The sequence below is a fragment of the Coffea arabica genome, chromosome 6c (genome assembly GCF_036785885.1).
Source record: "Coffea arabica cultivar ET-39 chromosome 6c, Coffea Arabica ET-39 HiFi, whole genome shotgun sequence".
In the NCBI taxonomy this organism is placed as follows: domain Eukaryota; kingdom Viridiplantae; phylum Streptophyta; class Magnoliopsida; order Gentianales; family Rubiaceae; genus Coffea; species Coffea arabica.
Genome location: NC_092320.1, coordinates 54168590 through 54193865, shown reverse-complemented (window position 1 = coordinate 54193865; position 25276 = coordinate 54168590). Strand labels below are relative to the sequence as shown.

Genomic DNA, 25276 nt, shown 5'->3' with positions numbered 1-25276 from the left:
TCATGTTATGTATTTCTATACCACATTTGGTAGGAGCCACCTCTAGGACCTACAAGACTAAGTGTCACATCAAACCGGGGCCACTTATGCGTACGCCGATCACTTTCAATGTAATACATATGTAATATATGGAAAGTTTCCAAATGTTTTTTTTATTGGATGTATGCATATGTTATAGTATGATCGAATTTGCTAATATATTCATTATATATATAGCTACATGATCCGACAGGAGAATAATTACCATCTACTAGGCATACACTACTCAACCCACGTATTCTTACTTTTGCTTATAGATCAAGAACGTAAGATCGTGCATGTTTAGAAGACAAGATGAAGGGAGATAGATAGATGTTTACATGCTGGGAGTATAGAATAAGGGTTTAGCAAATGTATTAATTGGAATATAGGATGTATTTCTTTATTAATTGTCAGTTTTAAATTTTTGTGGATTTTTGTAGGTTATTATCATGATGTCTTGTATTCGCGGGAGCAAGGTATCATAGGCTTGACGTGCCATATTGCAAATTCAATCCAGGACTTGGATTTGGGGTGTCACACCATTTTCTACATTATAAAATGAAATATTACCATAAATACCAAATAAAATATTCTTAGATGAGTAAAGTGCCTATTATTTTCATTGAGGGGGGCAAAGTAATATTACGCCCCACTTTCAGGAAGCAGAGTGTTATTAAACCTAGATTATATAGTACTTAGCAACTTTCTAATATCAAATCTTTTTTCCTTTAACTTTTTTATAATACATAACCAATATGTAAATTTGATAATGAAATGAAACATGTTACCAAGTTACCAAATTTCCATGCTATTTGAATCGAACCGTGATATGTATTATATACGGTAAAATACAAAACCCCCTTAGTTTGGAATTTGGTCACAATATATCACCATTATTTAAAAACCCCCACATATTTTGGACTTGTTTGAAACTTCGATGGAAATCATCTAAACTACTGAAGAGTGTAGTACACCCGCCTTGTGTGCAAGTATAGGTGATAAAATTGATACTGTTTTCTTTTTTAGAAAAAAATGTTAAATGTCTTTTGTTTTCCAAGCTTTCCAGTTTCCTTCCCACCTCCAATTATTCAAGGGATAATTTCAAAAACCTCCCATGAGGTTTTTGATTATTTCATTAGCCTCTTTCCAGATTTCAAAAATTACACTAACCTCCCTTAGGGTTAATTATCTTGTAACATTTAGATCCAATCAATAATTAAAAAATAATATTATGAGAGAGAAGATAATATGATTCCATCATTGTTTCTCATCTAGTACATTATTTAATTAATTTAATACCAACCTACATGTTAAAGAAAAACACTAAAATTTGTTATTTACCATTAAGGATCAAATTACATATAGCCTAAAAAAAATAGTATATTATTTTATATTTTCCACTTAATATAAGATTTAAATTATTTTTTTCAGTTACATACCCATTGTTAAACACGATTAATAATAAACAATCAAAAAATTTGCAATCAAAATATTATAGAAAACAAACTTTAATATCATAAATATTCTTATCAACATAATAAGATTAGTTGCTGAAATTTTTATGGTATTAAAATTCTCTCTTTGTAATATTTTGCTTACAATTTTTTAATTATTTATTATTGATCTTGCTTGACAATGGATTTGTAATAGCAAAGAGTAATTTGGATATTACATTAAGTGAAATATCTACAATGATATGCTATTTTTGATGCTATGTTTAATAAAATCCCTGCAAATTTTAGTATTTTTTAATGTTTGGGATGGTATTAGATTAATTAAACAATTTAGTAGATGGGGGGTAATAGTGAAATTATATTATCTTTTCTCTCCTATTATCACTTTTTAATTATTGGTTGCATTTAGATGTTACAAGATAATAAATTTCAAGAGAGGTTAACAGAATTTTCAAAATCTGAAGGAAGGCCAGTGAAATAGTGAAAAACCTCAGGGAGGTTGCTGAAAACTTCAATGATTCATTCCTCTCTCTGCATTGAATGGGCTTCAAAATCAACCAACAGCCAAACATTTACCTTCAGATTTCAAGCTTTCCAGTTTCTTGTTAAGAAAAAAAAAAAAAAAAAAAAAGCTTTCCAGTTTCCTCTATATCTCGTCTCCTCAATCTGCCTCCCACCATTATGAACACCACCATCTTTCTCGCCTCATTCCTCCCACAGAGCATCACCGATCCTTTCCACTCTCTCACCTCGAGCGTCTCCTGCAACCATTTCCCCCAACTCATCAAACCCCATTCCCTCCGTCGCTCAAAAAAACAAAAGATTCTCCTCTTCCATGGTGTCTTTTTGGCAGATCAAGTAATCAAAGGAAAGATAGGATTAGTAAGTTCCTCGCTTCTACTTCGAACATTTTCTGCCCATTTTTCTTTTTCTTTTTATCTCTTTTCTCTCTTTAAAATTGAAATGGATAAGAATATGATTGTGTTCCCAAAAATTTTCATCTTTTTTCCAAAATCGTTTAGTTTAGAAAACATAAATATGACTCAAATGGCAAAATTGGTTAATAGTAACAAGAAAAAAAAGGAAAAAAAAAAAAGAAAATGAAGTTGGATGTCTGATTATTTACTACACTATGCTGTTGGGGTATTTACCATTAGCGATCATATCTGGTGTCTCCCTTCATATGACATTAGAGGCTGTCATCCTCATCCTTAAAGCTGCCAACCTTTTTCTCCATTAGAGTGTCTATGGTAATGGTTGTTGTGGTTAATAAAAGTTGTGGTTAACAATAGCTGTCAAAATTTGCCCATTCAAGGTAAATCTTCTTGCTCCTGTGCCAGAGCCTATTGCTTGTGTTACCTTTTTTAACCGTTAAACCCTATATGTTACCCTTGTCCGGTTGCCAAAGAGCGTTATGGGTGCGATTTCTTACCATTCAAAGTTGATTTTCTCTCATTTCATCTTCTTCCTCCGTCATCTTCCATCTGATATTTGAAACTGGTTGTCTAATGTGTTAAACATAAAAGTCCTGTAATTAATTGCAGAGTTACCTGTTAAAACATTGAGACTCTTGAAGAGATTGATATGGGATGGGAGCACATCTCTCTTGACTCGAGAATTTCAAATTGGGGTCGTACGTGTTCCTTCTCTGAATTGCACCCCTCCTTATGAATCCAAAAATTTTAATTTCATTACTGGTATTATTTCAAGGCGAATGTAAGGAGTGGGACAAAGAAATTTCGTTGCCATTTAGGTTTCCCCAAAATGAAAGTTGACCTCATAAAGTGATGACTATGTTTTCTTGACCAATTTAATTTGACTTCAAATCCTTTTTTTAATGCGCTTTACAAGCTACAATGGCAGTCAAGAAAACAATTCGGCCATTTAAACTGATTATGTTGCTTCAGATTATGTAATTTTTTGGAAAATAGAAGGAATCAGGCCTTTTTTTAATAGCTTTCACCAAATTAACATTTTGTAAAAAAGTTGTTAAGCAGTTTAACTCTTCAATTCTTACACCCAGCATAAGTGAGCTGATCTAACCATTCTTAAAGTATAATTTGGAAAAAAAAAAAAAAAAAAACAAAGGCAATACCATATGAGTATGGATGGCCACAGTTTAGGTCAAAATCGGAATCAAATTGGAACCGGTCCAACGATTTGTTGAATTGAAATTGGAATCGGATTTTAGAAACCGAAGCCAAAGCCATAACCGTGACTAAAGGTTCAATTTCAGATTCATCAAAATTTTAATCTGGAACCAGAACCAGTGTTTTGGGACTTGTTTAAACTATTTAAAATATCATTTGCTACTTTAACTTATTTGATCAGTTTAGAGTTCAATAGTAATAGTCAGCATTTAATACCTGCAACTCAATCCTAACCCAACAATCTATTGTCTCATTCCATTAGTAAATTTATACCCTACACGAATCCAAGACTTATCTAATCTAATCAATAATGAGATATTTTTCATAAAATTTGCATCATTTTTTCTTTTTTCTTGCACTTGATAATGCAATGAAGTTCTTTTTTTTTTTTGGTTACATTCATTGTCATATTTTCTTAAAATCAATTTTATAACAACAAGTGTTTAAGTACAACTAAAAGAACTAGACCTATTAACGAAAGAAATCGGAATTGAAATTGGACCAGAACTGAAGGCTCAAGAACTCTAACCATAACTATCCCTATAAGGGACGGTTCAAGTTCCATTTTTTAAAAGACCCACAATCATCAGTTTTTAACTCGAACCATCGGTTTTGGAACCATGACCATGTCTACATATGAGAGATGGTTCCCTTTTGTTGGCTATTTCTTTATTTAATGAGGGGTGTGTTTACGTGTCATTATTTAGTAAAAAAAATTTCATGATATCATAAATACATTTTCAATCATCTTTCTATTTCAAATATACCACATCACAGAATGTGTTACAATATTAGTTCAAAAATTTTTTCAAATAATCTTGAATTCAAGACTTCTACCTCTGCTTAGCAGGACCGAAAGGATGCTGCTGCTCCATAAACCTCTTTATGCCCCAATTTCACGAGATTGCTCTTTCTATAACTTTGCATGACGTAGGGTTCAAAGATTTTTCCAGCTTACTATTTCCACTACATAAAACTAGCTAGCAGTACGAAAAATATAGGATTGTGCATCGCCCAAATGTTTTGTGTAAGTTGAATGATAATGTATTCACAAATGGATTTTATTGTTGAATGTGTTGATCTACTTAATAAAATAAAAAGGACAAAATTAGATATATATATATATATATATTAAAATTCTTAATCAATTAAAAAAGTTAGATAAAAAATAAATGGGAAAAAAAAAGGTAATGGAGAAGAGCCCGACCGTAACCCGTACGTAACATATTTTTATGTGAAAAAAGCTACTTATTTTTAGTGAAACACATGCATTCTGATAGCTGTCTGCAGTGTCGTGTCGTTTATTTAAGCCTCTGCTCTTCTCTCCTACTTCCTACTTTAGTCGGTGTTGAATTGTCTTCCTCCTCCACCCCACGGCGAAAACAAACAAAGTACGTAATAGACTGCTGACGGTGCTCAGAAACCAAGTACATAAACTGTAGTTCAACACAAGTACAGAAGCTCACACGAAAAATCAGAGAATTGCGTGTAAGAAAAACCAAGTATGGCAATGGACTTGAGGCAAGTAGTAGCAGCTATTCTCACTATGTCTATGTTTTTAATGCTTGGAAATATGATCAAGAAAGACCACATTGATCCACTTCTTGTAAGTATTCTTAACTACATTATTATCTTTTGATTAAACTATAATCTAGCTTATTAGGTAGTATGGTTGGTGGCATCATTGTTTTCTTTTATTGTGATTTACTCATCTTAGCATAAAGGTTCTGTTTCCCATTGTATAGTGGTTGGGTGATTATAAGACAAATAGAGCTGAATTATATGAGAGGTTTCATAGTTTGAGATCTATTACTTCTTATGTCGGTTTGTATAAGCTGGAAATCAATTGAAGATGCCAGGGAAAATCAACAGTCTACTTGAGTACTCTTCTAGCAAAATCTTTCCTAGAAAAGAGTAGAGGATCAAATGGCAGCACCCTTCTGAAATTTGAAGAAAACATATAGAAACATTAGAATTATTTTCCCTTTATTGTTATTGTTCTTTCTTTGGGTAAAATCGCTTTTATAATAATCTTTTTCAGAAGCTTACATTTTTCATAAGAACTTAAACATTAAAATGCCTCCTACTTCTGAAATCTCAGCCCTCCTATGTTATAAAAAATACAAAAACAAAAAAGCCATCATCTTTTTCTACTTCCAGTCGGTTGTGGACGTACGCTTTCTAGGAATTTTATCTGCATGAGAATATGATAAAGTGGAGTGGATTGCTTGCTTAGTGTAGCCAAAAGGTTCAAATATTTCTGGTGAGACCTTTATTAGTTAAGTGTGTATAAAAAGATTTTTTTTCATTTATTACTTAAGGTTTTACAAATAGAAAAATACACTGATAATCAAATACATATATAATACGATGACAAAAGTATTTACTTTGAAGGTTAAATTTTAAGCACATACAAGTTGGAGTCAGGATAAAATTTTTTATTGTTTTTGGGGATGTTTTTCAAAAACTTTATTGTAGCTGTGTCTATAAAAAACTTTTACTGTAAATGTTTTTTGAATTGTTTTTAAAATTATATTAAAAATATATTTTGAGATATTTTTATAATTTACAAATTTTTTTTTTTTAATTTTACACCGCCCAACACCACTCAAACCCTCCTCCTCCCTCTTTCTACTCCCTTCTCCCCCTCCCCCTCCCCCTTTCCCTCCCCTCCTTTCCCTCAACCCGAACCCTTCTACCACTCACGGGTGGTGGCTGCGACTATAGCCACCACTCTAGCCGTGACCTTCTTGGTCGTGACCAGAAGCCATGAGTCGCGGCTTTTGGCCGGGACCTTCTAGTTGCGATTAGATTTGATTCTGACCAAGAAGGTTGCGATCAGTGGAGGGGAGGGGAAATTGGAGGGCGGGGAAAGGGAAGGGAGAAGGACAGAAGGAGAGAGAGAGAGAGAGAGGAAGGAGGGTCATGGGTGTTGGGGTGGTGGTGGTGGTATTTTTTTTTGTATATTTGGAGTTGTTTTTTATATAGTGTATGGATGTGATGTTTTTAGAGTTATTTTTATTTGTGTATTACTGTAACATTATATATGAAAAACTTGTTTTTTAAAAATTGAGAAATCCAAACTGAGCATTTATTATTTGTAAAAACTTTCTATTTAATAGAAGGGGTAAACATAAATTTTTTGGAACGTGGGGTGTTGGGGCCCCTCGTCATCTCCCTTAGCTCAGTCCGTGATATAGATATTTGTCCTTATGTGCGTCTATATTGCACTCTTATTATATTGTTTTCAAGCTAACCAAAGAGAAGTTAAGCTGATAAATAATAAAAATGGATTCTTAAATTCATAAATAAGAGAAGACATCTAATTGTTGGAAAATTGACTCGCATTACAAAATATAGGCTTCATTGTAGACCGCCCTCCTTATCCTTATTTTTGGGGGTTACTTTGTGTATTCCCCCCCCCCCCCCCCGGGGGGAGAATGGAAACAATATACATTTTGCACTAATAAGAATATTCCACTTCGGCTGTTAAAATAAATAGGCAATTTTACCATTCTTATACCATCATTTTTTTCATGCATTAATATTTTTAGTCATTTCATTTTTCATAATTTTTTTATTTAGATATAATTGTTTAGTCATCAAAATAGTTTTCCTTTCCTTATACTATAAATCCTTTCTCTTTTTTTTTTTTTTGAGTTTTTCCTCATTTCGATATTAAGCGTTTCTCTCATCAAAAAATTTTCCTCATCTTCTAACTTGGAGTATTTTATGATTTTTATTTACATATTAATTTTTTTCTCTCATCAAATTTTATCCTTGCATATATACTATGAGAAACTTTATTTTTCTTAATTTCGTTTTTAAGATTTGAGTGTCTTTACTTTTCTTAATTTTTATTATGAGATGAAGTTATCACTGGTCACATTTTTTTCCTTCCTAATTATATAAATTTTTTATCTTTTGAAATCTGCACAAGCAATTCTCATTCCCAAATAGGGATCCTTGTAATATTCTTTCTCGATGTGCTTATGTCTCCTCCAACACAAGTCCTAGATGTCGTGTGGTAGGCCGTTTCCTGGCTGCGCTTTCTTAATTTTTAGCTAGATATCAAGATTTTGACTCATCAATTTTTTTCTAGTCTTTCACATTACAGATCTTTTCATATTTTTGTCTAAGTTTTTTCTTTTTTATTTATACCACAAGCTTTTTCTTTCTACATTAAATTTTTTTCCTCGTAAAAAGGTAAACTGATTAATAGAATATTAATTGCATGAAAATTTCGTCTTTTGCCATTATTCTAACAAATAAAGAATGTTTGACCCAAAGTCAGAGGGGCAATAAAGAAAATATAAAACACATTTCATTTCAACAATAATCAAATGTTTATTCACTTAGTCCAAAATTAGGCTCTTGCTACAAAAAAATAATTTATTTTTTGTTTGAATTTCCTCAATACCAAACTGTATTTGTGACTTTTCAACATATGCCTCGCTTAGATTTTGTCTAAATCTATAGGAATCACATAATTTTGAGTAATCAAGATTTGTATACTAAGAAAATTAAAATCTAACAAATTTGTTGGTTGGCTGTAATTGATTGTGAAGACTGTACCATATTCAAGATTTAAATATATTTTAAAAAAATCGTATCCGTTGCTTAGGTTTTGTCTAAATCCATAGGAATCACATAATTTTAAGTAATCAAGATTAGTATATTAAGAAAATTAAAATCTAAAAAACTGTTGGTTGACTGTAATTGATTGTGAATACTGTACCAAATTTAAGATAAAAATCTTTTAGCAAAAATGATAGTGACAAATTAACTATATTTGTTTCCTAAATGTGTGCAATCATATTAATAAAATGCACAACAGATCATAATATATACATCGACGCATACTGAATTTAGCTCAACTTTTTCATTAACAACTCACTTATAATTTCTTTTTGTCATAGTATGACAGGACAGTGAAATCAACTAATTTTTGGAGCCATACACAGAAACGCACACAAGCACAAAAAATTGATTTTAGTTGAAGTACACCTAAATTAATGCACATCCTGAATTTAAATAGGTTTTCAAATTAATTTTATTTTGTTTAATTCTCCTCTTAAGCAGTGTTTCCAAGATACTTGTTAGCCAAAACCATTCATTACCAAAGATGCGATTCATTCCACTATCATTCAGGCACTTTCTTTCTATCACTGTCTCCTGAGTTGTTTCCTCCTTGGAATTCATTGGAAAAACCCACTTGCCAGCTGCTAACAAGTTAGTTCTAATTAATTTAGACACAATTTTGGTGAGAAATTGAAAACTATCTACTGACATCATAATCTTTACAAACAAAAAATATCAAGTAAAGTAGTAGAATGCTCATTAGGATTTTGATAGCTTTTTCATGTTGCTTCTCAATTTTGAAGGTTGACATGCCAGTGTCTTTGGACATCCAGCAGGGTCTGTTGAAAGTTTCAAAGCATAGCCTTGTTAAACTTGCAAGTGGCCCATGGAAGGAAGATGATGAAGCTATGAGACCTTGCTGGAAAAAGCTATATAAAACGAGTACGTCTTTAAATTTAAGATATAGAAAAAAAATATATATATATATGCGCGCGTGCGTGCATGTGTGCGGATGTATGTACTTGTAAATTATCTTCATCTTAATTACTTCTTCTTTCTTTCTTAGAAAAGGGAGAGCAAACAAATGGTTATATATCCCTTTCACTCACTAAAGGTCCTGAATATCATGCCTTGCAGGTATATCTTTTGCATTCACCTTCATTTACTCCAAGTCATGTATGAAGTGATTTTGTATGATTTTGTTAGTAAGAAGTTTGTTACCCAAAATAGAAGATATATTAGTTATTAATTTTTTAAGTTTTCTTATTTTGAAAATCCCATTTAAGTTCAAGTTTTAAAGTTATCCCAATGGAATTCTTCATTTTATGTTTAAATATTTTTTATCTCACTTGTAGTTTTTCTATTTATTGGATGGGTAATACTCTTTAAGCTAAGTCACCATAGTGGATTACACACATAAATGCATAGTGGATTATATTACATCAGCAGTAATAAGTTGTTGCACAACTAGTTACACACATTTTCAATTCTAGCCATAATGGATTTTCTTCTTAAATTAGTAAAGTTAACCTAAGAATAGAATTGAAGGTTTGATAGTATTTTTATCAGTATAGTATTGGCCCATCCTGAATTAATAATGTAATCGAGCAATTGAATGGTTTTGTTCAACGTGATAGAGAGTAATTCAATGCTTAAAATTGTTTATGAAATTTCAATTATACATATCACTTTGATTAATCCTACACATGCAGCACTGCATTATGATTTGTGCAATAATTCTAGCATGGCTTTATTTTGTAATGCACATAGCACATCACTCAAAAGGTGTGGCATACATAGACAAATATGTATGCTAGATATTGTGACAATAAGAGCAAGATGGAAATGCTAGTACAAGGCTTATACTTGTCATTTAGTAAGTGAACTCAGGCCTATTTGTATTTTACACCCAAAGATTTATTTTCCTTAATTTTAGTTATTTGCTGTCTTTTAGTATATGGAAAATATATATCTACCTTTCTTCTATTATTCAATCTAAATTTTTTTTGTCTCCATACAAGAGAAAGCCTTTAGAAATGGTAACTCTTCCAAGTGGACCTATATATACAAAAAGTTTGTAGTTTTTCAGAAGCTTATACTATTGATTAAATCGTAGATAAGTTAGACATATTTGTTCATCTACTGTGAAGTTTAGTAACATCAATTGTTTATGATTTTTCACTTAAATAAAATTTCACATTTTGAGCCCCTGATAACTTTTTTGAGTAAATCTTAGATTGCCAATGCAATTATGATAGCCAAGCATCTTGGAGCAACTCTTGTTCTTCCAGACATAAAAGGTGGCAAAGTGAGCGAGAAGAGGTCAGTAATGATTAACTATATTTTGAAGCATCTATTTTTGTTATATTTAAGCATTGATGATTACTAAGATTGAAAATCAAATCTTCCTAAGTCATCATTAAGAATGTCCATGTATGTAGCAAATTACGACATTATATATGTATACGACAGTTGGTAACATCAAATTAAGAAAAAAATTACAAGCTATGTTTTTTTGTAGGTATTGTATAAAGAGAAGGGTTATCCTTTTCTTTTTGTTACATGTGGTATACATTTAAATCTATTACTCTAAAAGTACTTTTAAGTGAAAAATGTAATAAAAATTAATGCTAGGAAAATGGAGACGTATAGAGTTGATCTAACATGGTCATTTTACTTCCAAAAGTAAACTATAGTGTAAAATACATTGACACGGAGACATATACGTATGAGCATCTATTAAAGATAATTTGAAAAATATTTTTTAAATAATGTTGTATCACTTTTCATATTGTGATATATGTGAGATAAAAAAATAATTAAAAAATATTTGATGTAACCAATACAAAAAAGTATTTGATGTAACCAATACCTTTTTGGCAAATAAGATATCCAAACAAATCCTATACTTATGGATACCTAGGATTCAAGGTATAAAATGTTTTGAAATGCTCGAATTCTGGGCAATTTTTTTTTTAAAGGATAAAATCTTCAAAATCGTCTTATCTTTGCCTACGTTTTCCTTTTTTTTTTTTTAACTTTCTTTACTCCTGCCAACTTTGTTCCACCATAACTAGTTGACCACCAACATCCTCCACGTCATCTTTTCTTTTCTTTTCTTTTTTCCTTTACCTCTCTTTCTTTCTTTCTTTCTTTCTTTTTTCTTCTACTAGATCTAAAACCATCACTGATAGGTGGCTAGATCGGGGGTTGGGGTTGAATGGATCATCATCACCATTGTTCTACCATCACTGTTGCTTCCTCCCAATCGTTATCTCTATTGTCGCCACAAGAAGAAGATAGTGCAAAATCTAACTAGTCTTGATTTTTTTGCCTCAAAATCCATGTTTATCAATTCTTTTCAAATTAAATTGATATTATATCATTGTTCTAGGAAACCAAATTTAGTTCTATATGGATTACACTTCTTTTTTCAAAAACTATTTTTGTTTGTAAAGTCTATAGTAACAACTCCAAAAAATAATCTCAAAAAAAAAACCTTCAAAACACAGACGATCACAAATACAACTTATAAAAAAAAACCTATTATGTTTTCTTCTTCCACCCACCACCACCCTCCATCACAGACCACTACCCACCACCACCACCTAGTATTGTCACTGCCCCTTCCCCCACTCTCTCTGTCTCTCTCTCCGTCCTTCACCTCCCTCTTCCTCTTCCCCCCATTGCCTCCTTTCTCCTTCTTCCTCCTCCCTTTCCTTTCCCCCAACCATCTCCGTCCCTCTCCCATCTCAGATCCACTAATTAACCTCAGATCTGTCATGATTGGAAGTCACAACCAAAGGATCTCCAGTCACAACCAGTGGATTTGAGACGCGAGGGGGAGAGGGCAACTGGGGGAAGGGAGAGGAGGGAAGAGAAGGAAGGGAAGGAGGGAAGAGAAAAAGGGAGGAGGGAGGATGAATAAGGGAGAGGAAGGGAGAGAAGGAGGTCACACCACTGCTTCTACCATCCATTCTACCATAGCATCCAAACTTCATTATAAAATCAAGGGAAAGAAAGGCAAAGAAAAGATAGAAAAGAAAAGAAAGCAAGAAGATGACATAGAAAAAATGAAAAATACTAAACAATAAAGGGTAATTTAGATATTTTATATCCTTTTGTCAATTTGAATGGTTTTCATCCATTTTTCCAGTAGGTCAAAATCATAAAGGGATTCACTTTGATATCGGTTAACAATAAGGCACACCTTGACTTTGCGCAAAACCATAGGAGAGTTTTGAGGATTTTACCCTTCTTAAAACTTATATTATTGTATGCAAACTAATCAAAGTTCATGATGATTTAATTCTTGAGTTAATTCACTTTTAGTTCATTGAAGTAGTCCAAAATCTCAGTTGAGCCCCTTAAATTAAAAAATTTCCAATTTAATCTTCCAAACTAAGAAACTTGTGTTAATTTATATTTTTAAACCAAGTGCGTCAAGTCAAAAATATCTGACTAATGCATGAGAAAATCTAACAACAAAAAGAAGAAACAAGTAAGTGCTATCTAAACCATTGAACAAAACTTTACAAATACAGATATAAAAACAGGAAAGGAAACAATAAAAAAAATTACAACAATAGTAATTTATGAGATGCACAATAGGCAAAGAGTTCTCACCTTGTTGACTATTTTTTGGTGGAAAAGATCCATTTAGTCCCGTAAGATAACCTTATCAAGTTTTTACCCCTGCAACATCTAAATTAAGGAAAAACAAGAAAGGAAAAATGTAACTCTAAAATTAAAAGCTATTCAAACAATTGCTACCTAAAAAGTAAAATTGAATATATATATATATATATATATATAATGAGATAAGTCTTATATAAGTTGGAAAAACCAATATCTACTCTTAAAAGTCAACTTAACTCAATATAGTGTTTATATACCAACTCTATCTTGGAATCTTTAGTGAATTTGTAAAATGTGGTTAGAAAGGGTGAGAGTGGGTTTGAAGAAGGACATGTGGTATGAGAAGTGGAAGTTATTGTAGGAGTTTCGATTAGGGGTATGTAAGAGATTTAGTTGATTTAGGGCAAAAGTTAGATTGGAAATGAGGGCATAAATAGTTTTCAGTGCAACCATTCCAGTGTAGTTTACATTTTATTAAACATATTACAAAGATCATTGGCGTAATGCTATAAATCATTTCACGCCCTTTGTCTCTTAATGGCGCTATTTTGCAAGGCCCATACATAAGGTTGAAAATGATATACAACATGCTATATGGACCATATGTTTTTCCAAATTCAAAACTTGGGCCATGTTGGCCGTGAACCTTTCTCAAACATTTACTTTAATAGTAACTCCTACACCTTAGTCAATTAGAGTGGGTAAAAACTTTTGAACAAGAAGCAATTGATCTATTAGGGAGAATAGGTATGGAGAATAAATGGAAGACAAAGAATAAAGAAAATAGAAAAATTAAAGTAGTATAAGATCCAAAATAATTAAAAAAAACTTTTAGACATGTTCTTAATTTGCAATTGAGTCCTCTTTATTGGATGAGATGTTATATAATTACAGTGTTGGTTTAAATATCGAATGAGTCGAATTTCTTACTCTGCAAGAGTGAATTGTAACATATTCAATGTAAGAGACCATTTATGTCTTTGAAGGATTAAAAGGAAATTAACCCTTAATTTTTCAAATACATGTATTAATGTTTGTTTCAACCAGATTAATATTTGATTTCTTGATATTATGAGAATTATTAATTAATTTATTGCCTCTATCGTTACATTTTTCTTTCCTATTATTCTTCATCCTTTATCCAGAAATCTCTCTAAGGTCATATATTAAATCATTTCAGGATGTTTGGAGAAATTTATGACCCTCAGAAGTTTACAACAAGCTTAGATGGTGTCATCCAAGTAGTTAAGGATCCCATTAATCAACAAGTAGGAGAAAAGGTCGTTATTGTGAAGGTTCCTGAAAGGGTTACAGAAAAATTCATTAGTGCACACATTGAACCTATACTTAAGAAGAAAAAACAAGTGAGACTCACAAGTCAATATCAATCTTCAAACTTGACAAAGGCAAAAGAAATTGGTGATTACTTGAACCCTTATGCATGCTTGGCAATGTTTGGAAGTCTAGATCTACATCCACAATTAAAGGAATTGGTGGACTCAATGGTTAGAACACTACGATTCTTAAGTTGGAAATCCTCTGCAGGCAAGTTTATCACTGTGGACGTGAAGGTTACGGAATTCAAAAATAAGTTAAGTTGCCAAAGAAATGATACTACAAGTAAAGAATATTGTTATGGTGCTGAAGAGATTGGTCAATTCTTGGAGAAGATTGGTTTTCGAAAAGGCACAACTGTCTATTTAACTCAAACTGAATGGCATGAAAGTCTCCGACCATTGAGAAAATATTTCCCAAATACCTTTACCAAGGTAACATCTTCACACTCAAGCAAGTTACTATTGAAACCATAAAATCTTGATTTCAGTAGTTGAAAGCATGATGTAGAGTTATCTCATTGTCTTCATATTCTATACTTATTTTTTGTGAAATTGCTTGCAATTTCATTAACTCATACAGTAAAACAAACTTTCTAGTAGCAATGAATTGAATTCTCCTCTCAATGTGTAGTCATTGGACAGCAATTGTGTCATAATTACATTTACCAACCATATTAAGCTTGCTCATATATTGTAAAAAGATTATTTAATTAGATATAAAGTTATGAAAATAATTTATTTATAGGATGGTCTTCAAAAACACAATAGTTCTATAGCTCTGTTTCCTTGCTATATACCTGGAAATCTCATTGCTGAATATGACGTTTTTCCTCATAAATTTGATGTTATTATACTCTCAGGTATTATTGATGTACCTTTTATTTCTTTAGTTCGCATAATGAAACATTGAATGTCTTCTATTTCAAAACAATAATTTAGCCTCCAACATATTACTAATCCAATTCATTCATATTCCTGACACTGTTGATGCTATTACACATAAAATCATACTTGATTTGATAGAATTGTTCGATGTTAAAAGAAATCTTTTTTATGGATTAAGATGTGAGGGGTTATTCTTAGTTTTGTCCAAAGAGTATAAACTAAATACAGATACATCTTTTTGACTGTTGGAAGGTTTCTTTGTATATATTAGCCGGAAACAAGATGATTTGATGATTATTCCACTAGATCTAAATTTACAGATAAGGAGTTCCTTTTCAATTTTAATGTTTTATATTGAAACCCACCCTTTAAGCATTGGCAAACAATATTAGTGTGATGGTTGCAACTTCAACTACAAAAATACTCATTTCTTACCTAATTTATAAGAGTAATTTTGATATTGTAAAGAAACTTTTAGATAACATTAATAAACTAGGTGAAACGTTAGCACATGATGCAAAACTTAAGTGAAAGTAATAGAAGTTTTAAACCAAGAGGTTTTCTTATTTATTTGCACTTAAATGAAGATATATGACCAAGTATTTTAAATGACTTTAAAGAAAAAAGTATAAATATCAAAGTTGTAAGGTTAGGTACAAATGTTCAAAAGATGAAATTCTGATCGTAGTTCATGTAATATTTACCTTAAACAACTATACCAAACGAACTAAATTTCAATACCATAAGAATTGATTTGTTAGCAAATGTCCTTATTGCCATCTCTTTATTTTGTGGATAATTTGATGCTACTGAGTAAAGCTGCTTATGAATAATTTTATTTATTAGAAATACATTCAAGTTCAATCAATGATGATAAATAAATATCTATAACTAGTAAATAAATAAGTAATTGTGTCTCTATGTGCGCACATGCATATACGTTTACATATATATCTGCACGCAAAAAGACATACTAACATACATAATACAAGTTCATAGATATGCAACATATACAAATTAGAAGAACATGAACATGGCACATTGGATTTGAAAATATAATTTCAATTGCCACAATAGGAAGACGTAAAGAAGTATACTGAAAATTTTCCTTTCCTAGTTCTTCTCTTAAGCACAAATTGCAATGCAAGCTCATATATTATGTATCACTTATATAACATCAACCACTTGGTTATATCTAGTTGTCCTTTCACTTACTTTGATCTTGTAGTTAATACTAACTATCTTGAATTGTACAACAGGATGCAGTAATGCCTATTGATCTCAAGGCAAGATACCTTGATTCGGGAAATTTTGAGTATGAAAAGTTCATCGACTTCTACCTTTGCATGCAAAGTGATGTTTTTGTAGCCACAACTATGAATATGTTCTACAATAATGTTGCCGAGATGAGGATTGCCTCAGGAAAGACACAGATTCTTATTCCTGCTAACAAATTGTCAACCTCAGCAGCTGATTATCTTTCCCCTCATATATTGAAAAAAAATCATATGGCGTATTCATGCTTATGCAAAATCTAGGAAGCAAGTTATTTCAAATATATAGTCTACAATATTTTTTTGAGAATCAATGAATGTCATTTCTATTCTCTAATAGAAGTAATATGTGGTTCTTTCTAGGGGAAAATATGGAAAGCATAAATAAAACTTACAAGTGAGTTTGTCATGTAAATGTAGTTATATAAGGTGTTATGAATGCTATTCTATCTCTATTTCTTCCTTCTTTATCTATTTAATTTTCCCATAGCAAAAAACTCCACCTCAAACATGGATGCAACATCGATATAATGGACAAATACGCTAAAATATCACGTTTTACAATCCACAAAATCTTTTTTTACTCATATATCGATTACAAGTTATAAGTTTTCAAATGTTATATTACAATTGAACTCTTCCAATAACAAAAGAATTTCTATCAAATGTATTTAAATCAATTATACACAACAAAACAATCAAATCTTCAATAATCTATTGTGTATGTGTTGAGTCTCTAATTTGAAATTCTACCAAATCCCCAATCTGAAATAAAATGAAAATTAAGGAGACAATTCTAGATACCCGAAGCTATTGATTAAAATCTCAAAACTCAAAACATAGAAATTCTATTTGAATATTATAGCAGAAAAGGAGAACTATTACAACTGGATGACTAAATCAAGTAAGCATTCCTAAGGTAATCCCTACTCCAATACTAGCTGCCAATTCTCCTAAGTGCGTGGAGCTTTGAGCCATAATACCACATAAAACTAAATGACTTTTTCAATATTACGATTCATCTTAATAGTACTTATAGCACAATGCTGAAACGCTCTCCTATTTCTCTCTTACCATAAATACAACACAATTAGAGATAGCACTAATTTTCTGAGTTTTGCACCAAAGGACTCCTCATCAGAGTGATTGCACCATTGTCACATTTCATGACTCCATGGTAAAGGCTCTCTGTATATAAAAAAAAAAAAAAATTAGTTTCTGCACCTTTTATCCTATACACATCTAGAAAATACACTATCAAAAGATAAATGCTTCAAGGTTTCATCTATTAGATCACATAGCATACAACTAGATAAGATTTTGCAATTCCCTATCGTAGAAGCTATCCTTAGTCATCAACTTTGGAATGGAGCCTGTGCCCCGTACCAATTGAAACCATTTTACTTTGCTTTTTGTTGATAAATTTTTTGCATTGCTAACGTTACAAAAATTCATTAGAGGTAGAGCCATTCTATTTAATATGATCTTATCTATGTACCTATTATAGCATACAATTAGGAGTGACTTGTTGAAACTTGTATATCAAAGAATTAAATATCATTCTTTTTGGCCAAGCCTAGCATCCATTTATCTCCAACTCATAACTTTAGAAAAATGATATAGGCCTAACTCTTTAGTAAAGATTTAAGAGTATTTCAAATACAAAGGTCCTTGTGGATGCCAATTGTGATACCAAAAGATAAAAGTGATGCTGCCATCTTCAATTGAATGTCATTGTCCACAAGTTTTGATCCTTCAATATTACAGAATGAAACCATTTTACCCCAAAAAGAGTCTTTCTTCCTGTAGAGATTCCAAATAAATTTTAAAATCAAACATTGAGTTCAATGGAAACTATTATATATTCTTAGGGCCCTATGCTACTTGGGTTTAAAAACGTCTTATCATTCCATTTTAGCAACATATTTAGTTCTCACTTTGCCTATCCATAGGAAGGACACAAGTAGACCATTTGTAAGGACCCATAAATTTCCCTAATTTTATATATTATTTATTTTATTTCCTCGCCTGCATTTTTCTTCATTATACCCTACTATTTTGATTTTTCCAGAGATTTTATAAGTGAATAGAGTTTTTAAATCATTTTTCTAGCTTAAGTTAGTTCATGATAAGTTTGAAGTGTATTATTGACGTGGGACCCGCTAGTGCGGTAAATGCGAGATATTTTTGACAACTTGTTGAAGTTTTGTATCAAGTGATATTATTTTACAAGATGTTAGGGTACAATTAGAGGTTAGCTAGATAAATTACCATTGGTAGACAAAATGATAGGATTGAAACCCTAAAGGACCACTTGTCACAAAACTATTGGAAGTTGGACTTGCCTAACTTTCTTACCTTTACTAAATACCAAAAATTTGACAAAAAATATCCCATCTCTTCATGAAGCTTGGCCAATCCTTTGAGGAGAGAAAAGAGAGGAAAACTTCATCTTGTTTCTTCAAATCCAAACCCAAATCTTGAGTTCCAACCATTAACATCTCAAATCACTCCATAAAAACTCCTTGCTAGGACGGATTAAAGAGGTTGGTGGAGTTGTTTTGGAAAGGGAAGACCTACGTTGTTAGCTGTTATTCTTGGTTTTGATGATCACAAAAGTTTGTTTATACAGACCAAGAAAGTGAACACTTTGATCAGGCCTGATGAAACAAAGAAAGCATATGTTTAATTGACTTCAGTCTACGATGCTTTGGATGTGGCAAACAAGATTGAAATAATATGAATGAATTTAGTCATTGTTTTGTTCCAATCAAAGATACTGTCTTGTTAGTACGTCAAGTGTGTTATTCTTGGTACTTTGAAATGTTTATCTAACTTTCTGCAAATATGAGTGTTTGTGTTTAGAATCAGGTTCGAATGTGTCATGAAATGCAAAACAATCAAAAGGAGAAGCAAAAACAGGACAAACAGGTCGGACGGCCGAAAGGAAACTGTCGGACGTCCGAAAGGAGAAAGAACATCAAAAAGGAAACAGGACACTCATGTCGGACGGCCGAAAGGAATCTGTCGGACGTCCGAAAGAAGTAAGAACATCAAGAAGGAAGCTATGTCGGACGCTCATAAAGAGCCATCGGACGTCCGGAAGGTTCGGACGCACAGCTCGGACGCACATCAACCGCATCGGACGTCCGAGAAATTCCAAATTAACTTGCCAACTCTCGGCCTAAGCTCGGACGCTGTATTGTCGGACGATAAACACTCATCGGACGTCCGAACGTCAAACTTGCTGTTTTCGGACGATTGGTTCGGACGATGATTTGTTCGTCGGACGTCCGACAGCTCCAACGGCTAGTTGACTCTTCAGCTGCCTTCTATCCGTTGGAAGCATTGATGAAGCCCATTTCTGGTTCTCTTTAAAATCAAACTGGTTAGAACCAAACAGGGACTTTTGCACACTTTGTTTACAAGATCTAGTGAGATATTTTAGCTAGAAAATAGTCTCCAAAGCTGATTTGTTTTAAAGTGGTGTGAATTTCTGTTGAGCATTTCTTTTGTGGTTGAAAGGATCTTTAGTGTAGCTTTGTTGAGGGTTTTCTGAGTGATTGTAAAACTTCCTAGCTTGACTAAGTGAGGCTTAGGGCAAGGAGGAAGTGCTCCCTCCATTGTACATCTAGTTGATCTTCGTTCATCAAAGAGAAGTTGCTCTTCCTAGTGTTTGGTCTTCAAGTTTGGGTAAAGCTTGGTAGACACTTGGTTTGTTTCTCTATTTTACATTTCTGTTTAATAAAATCTTCATTGCTTATCTATACTTGCTTCTCTGATCAATATTGCTATTGTCTTCTAATCTACTTGGTTGATCATTACTAAAAAGGAAGGTAAATTTTCATTAAAGAAAAAGTGCATAAACTTGGTTAAGATTTTAATCAAACCAATTCACCCCCCCTCTTGGTTGTCTGTGGGACTAACAATTGGTATCAGAGCTTGGTCTCCTTGAGATTAAGCTCTAACGGCTTGGAGTAAAGATGACAACCAGTCATGCTATGTTTGTTGAGGGGCAATCTGTTACTAGGCCTCCCATGTTCAGTGGCTCTAACTATGTTAGTTGGAAAGAACGGATGATTATCTTTTTACAATCTATTGATATTGAACTATGGTTTATTGTGAGTGAAGGACCGCATGAAGCTAACTTTCTTGATGCAGATACAGGGTTGCTTCGGCCAAAAATGAGAGCTGAAATGAATGCTCAAGATAGAACTAACCTCACATTGAATGCCAAGGCTATGAATGTTATTTATAGTGCCCTAGATTCAAATGAATCAATCAGAGTAAAAGGCTGCAAATCGGCTAAAGAAATGTGGGATAAACTAAGAGAAATCCATGAGGGTGGTGACAATGTGAAAGAACAGAAAAAAGCCATCTTGGTCACAAAATATGAATCATTTAAAATTGAACCTCTTGAGAATATTGACAAAATGTATTGCAGGTTCACTGACTTGATCAAAGATCTCGAGGCGTTGGGCAAAGAGTACACCTTGGGAGAGAAGAACAGGAAAATTCTCAATGCTTTGGGCAAAGAATGGGAAAATAAAGTGACTGCAATAGAAGAGGCTAAGGATTTAAATTCTGTGCCTATTGAATCTATCATTAACTCATTAACCTCTTATGAGTTGAAACTGAAATCTAAAGTGCAGGAGGAAGAGGATGCTAGAGCAAAGAGAAACATTGCTCTAAAGACTACTCAAGGTGAAGATGATACAGCTCACTTGGATGATGAAGACTCAGATGGTGATGATAATGATCTTGCTCTCATCACCAGAGGCTTCAAGAGAATCTTGAATAAAAGAAAGTTTAGAAGGGGAGGACCTAGCAATCAATTCCAGAATCAGCCATCTATCACAAAGTATAAAGGTAAACAAGATTTCAACAAGAAACAGTTGGACAAATGCTTCGAATGTGGACAGATTGGACATTATGCAAACGAATGCCCCATGAAGAAGATGAAAGATGGAAAAGCTGATCGAAAGCCAAGATTCAACAATTTTCAGATTACTTGGAATGAATGCAACTCCGAAGGAGAAGTTGAAGAAGAAAAAGAATCTGCTCAAATGGCTTTCATGGCTATTGGAAATAATGAGGTAACTTCCACACACTCTCAATCTGAAAGTGATAATGATGAAGATGATGATCTTGAATCTTTTGTTGAAAAGCTGCATAATGCCTTGAAGGAATCTTATGATAAAAACAAGCAGTTAAAACAGAAAATGGCTTTTCTCATTCAAGAAAATGCAAGTCTTTTTCAACAAAATAAACAACTAAAGACCGACAATGAAAGTCTTGTAAGAGCCGGATGTAATGTTCAAGATGAGCTTGATAGAAAGACAAATATTTGTGAAATGCTGAAGGAAAGACATGGTGATTTGAAAAAAAGGATGGACAACTTGGATGAGACTCTGAAAGCAAGAAAGCAGGAGTTTAGCAAAAGGAACATGTTATTTACCCATCCTACTATTTTTCAAAGAACATTTGCACACAACAAAATTGCACATGGGTTCACAACATATAGAAGAGGTGGATTGAGATATATCAAACCAGTACATGTTAAGGACTCTTCCATTTTGTGTGGTTTTTGTTGTCAAAGAGGGCATTTGAAAGGTAATTGCTATGTGAAAAGAAATCTGAACAAAGGGATGAAGTGCATGTGGTTAGTTAGATACAATGCTAACTATTATGGACCCAAAAATTAAAAAGGGGTACCAAAAACCCTTTCTTTTCAGGAAAAATGCTCAAACAAGTCCAAATGGCTCATTGATAGCGGTTGCTCAAGGCACATGACCGGTGATCCTTCCTTGTTCATAAAGCTGAAATCAAAATCAAGTGGAAAGGTAACATTTGGTGATGATGTGAAAGCTAAGACAATTGGAATAGGTGATGTTGGTAAGGATGGTGAAACTTTTGTTCATAATGTGCTCTTGGTTGATAACTTAGGTTATAACTTGCTTAGTGTTAGTCAATTGTGTGATAAAGACTTGTATGTGTTGTTTAAAAAGCTTGAATGCATTGTACTTGATTCCAAATATAATGTTGTGTTCAAAGGAAAGAGGTTTAATGACATATATATTGTGATTCTTGATAAAGTTGATTCTTCTAGCTTAAAATGTCTTAAAGCTTCAAATGAAAATCCTTGGTTGTGGCATAGAAGACTTTGTCATTTTAACATGGACTTACTAAAGGAAATTTCGAAAAAGGAACTAGTTAGAGGCTTGCCAAAAATCAGTTTTGAAAAGGATAAAATATGTGATGCATGTCAATTTGGTAAGCAAACAAAAGTTTCTTTTAAAACAAAGAAGTGTGTATCTACTTCAAAACCCTTAGAACTCTTGCATCTTGACTTATTTGGCCCTACTCAAATCTCTAGCTTGGGTGGTAAGAAATACTGTTTTGTGATTGTGGATGATTATTCTAGATACACTTGGGTGATATTTCTTGCTCATAAAGATGATGCCTTCAAGAATTTTACTTCATTGTTTGCTAAAGTGCAAAATCTGCTTGGTTTAAAAATTGTTAGAATTAGAAGTGATAATGGAACCGAATTCAAATTTTGTGGTTTTCCAGAATTTTGTGATTATAATGGTATAACTCATGAGTTTTCTATTGCAAGGACTCCACAGCAAAATGGTGTTGTAGAAAGGAAAAACAGGACTCTCCAAGAGGCTGCTAGAACTATGTTGAATGAATGTAGATTGCCTAAATACCTTTGGGCTGAAGCGGTAAACACTGCATGTTATGTGATGAATAGAATTCTCTTGAGACCTATTTTGAAGAAAACTCCTTATGAACTGATTTTTGATAAGAAACCTACGGTTGGTTACTTCAAAGTATTTGGTTGTAAATGCTTTATTTTGAATCTAAAGGAACATCTTGGCAAGTTTGATAAAAAATCTGATGAAAGAATATTTTTGGGATATTGTGAAAATAAAAGAGGATATAGAGTTTTTAATAGAAGGACTCTTGTGATTGAAGAAGCTATACATATAACATTTGATGAAGTCAATGATGATAATTCCAAAAGTTTGTGTGAGGATGATGATGTAGGTGTTCGAGAAGGAATGGAAAAGCTATCAATTGGGAATGAAGGAAGTTCTAAACCAGCAGCAACTGAAATGGAAAATGAAGTTCATAATGATCAAGAAGTGGAAGATGAAGACAAAAATGATGATCCACTCAAAGATCTTCCCAAGGCTTGGAAATTCAGCCAAAATCATCCAAAAGAACTTATAATTGGTGATCCATCCGAGAAGGTAAACACTCGTTCCTCATCTAGAAAATTGATTGATAATTTTGCTTTAGTTTCTCTTTTTGAACCTAAAAATATCAATGATGCTTTAAAGGATGAAAACTGGATTTTGGCTATGCAAGAGGAACTTAATCAATTTGAGAGAAATGAAGTTTGGACACTTGTTGTTAGACCTCAAAATCAGCCTATCATTGGCACAAAGTGGATTTTTAGAAATAAGTTGGATGATAAAGGTGTTGTTGTAAGAAATAAAGCCAGATTAGTTGCTAAAGGATATGCACAAGAAGAAGGAATTGATTTTGATGAAACATTTGCTCCCGTAGCAAGATTAGAATCTATTAGAATGCTTCTTGCTTTTGCTTGCTTCAAAGGTTTCAAATTGTTTCAAATGGATGTTAAAAGTGCCTTTTTAAATGGTTTTATTGATCAAGAAGTGTATGTGGATCAACCCCCCGGTTTTGAAAATACAAAATTTCCAAGTCATGTGTTTAAACTTTCTAAAGCTTTATATGGTTTAAAACAGGCTCCAAGAGCTTGGTATGAAAGATTAAGTGGGTTCTTGATTGAAAAAGGTTTCAAAAGAGGTATTGTGGACACCACACTTTTTACTAAGCATGTGTTGAATGACCTTCTCATTGTGCAAATATATGTTGATGATATTATCTTTGGTGCTACTAATGAGTATCTATGTAAGGAGTTTTCCACCACTATGCAAAATGAATTTGAAATGAGTATGATGGGAGAATTAAATTTCTTCCTTGGACTTCAAATACATCAAACTCTTGAGGGAATTTTTATCAATCAAGCAAAGTATACCAAGGAATTACTGAAAAGGTTTGGCATGGAGGACTCAAAGCAAGTTGGAACTCCAATGTGCACTTCTACAAAGTTTGACAAAGATGAAGAAGGTAATCATGTGGATGAAAAGCATTATAGAGGTATGATCGGAAGCTTACTCTATTTAACTGCAAGTAGACCTGATATTATGTTTGCTGTTTGCTTGTGTGCTAGATTTCAATCGTGTCCAAAAGAATCACATTTGAATGCTGTAAAAAAAAATTTTAGGTATTTGAAAGGTACATTAGACTATGGTCTTTGGTATGCTAAATCCAGTGAGTTTACACTATATGGTTATTCGGATGCTGATTTTGGAGGGTGTCGTGTAGATAGAAAGAGTACTAGTGGATCTTGTCACTTTCTTGGAAATTCTTTAGTCTCTTGGTTTAGCAAGAAACAAAATGCAATCTCATTGTCTACAACCGAAGCAGAATATATTGCCGCTAGTGCATGTTGTGCTCAACTTTTATGGATGAAGCATACTCTGAATGACTATGGATTGTTGTATGACTGCATGCCTGTATTCTGTGATAATACTAGTGCTATAAATTTGACCAAAAATCCTATTCAGCATTCTAGGACAAAGCATATTGAAATAAAGCACCACTTTATTCGTGATCTTGTTCAAAAAGGTGAAATTTGTGTAAATTATGTTTGTTCTAAAGATCAATTTGCTGATATTTTTACAAAAGCTTTGCCATTAGATCAATTCATTCATCTAAGATCAAAATTAGGAATGTTCGAAAAATCATCATAAATTTTTCATTGCCTTCGGACGTCCGAAAGGATGAACGGACGTCCGATGATGTTCTTCAGCCATTTTCCAGATTGCACCTGTTCGGAC

General features: G+C 32.8%; 1 protein-coding gene across 4 annotated transcripts; it reads left to right on the top strand.

The window, feature by feature from the left end:
- Positions 1-2094: 2094 nt before the first annotated feature.
- LOC113691275 (protein MANNAN SYNTHESIS-RELATED 2) lies at positions 2095-16802 on the top strand. 4 transcript variants are annotated; one of them, XM_072053904.1, is made up of 6 exons: positions 2095-2357; positions 9010-9148; positions 9273-9343; positions 10443-10528; positions 14025-14613; positions 16326-16802. In XM_072053904.1, the coding sequence occupies exons 1-6, from the start codon at positions 2157-2159 to the stop codon at positions 16602-16604; spliced, it is 1365 nt and encodes a 454-aa protein (XP_071910005.1). In that variant the 5' UTR covers positions 2095-2156; the 3' UTR covers positions 16605-16802. The 4 variants fall into 4 exon arrangements, with proteins under 4 accessions (XP_071910005.1, XP_071910004.1, XP_027065162.2 ...); XM_072053903.1 differs by lacking the exon at positions 2095-2357 and adding an exon at positions 5002-5231 and having other exon boundaries at positions 9043-9148; XM_027209361.2 differs by lacking the exon at positions 2095-2357 and adding an exon at positions 5002-5231 and having other exon boundaries at positions 9040-9148.
- Positions 16803-25276: the final 8474 nt, after the last annotated feature.

Excerpts from the sequence above, each read along its gene's own strand:
- LOC113691275 (XM_072053904.1), top strand. The coding sequence starts at position 2,157 with ATGAACACCACCATCTTTCTCGCCTCATTCCTCCCACAGAGCATCACC. Across the intron at positions 9,344-10,442 it reads CTGAATATCATGCCTTGCAG|ATTGCCAATGCAATTATGAT; the intron begins GTATATCTTTTG and ends AGTAAATCTTAG. Across the intron at positions 10,529-14,024 it reads GGCAAAGTGAGCGAGAAGAG|GATGTTTGGAGAAATTTATG; the intron begins GTCAGTAATGAT and ends AAATCATTTCAG.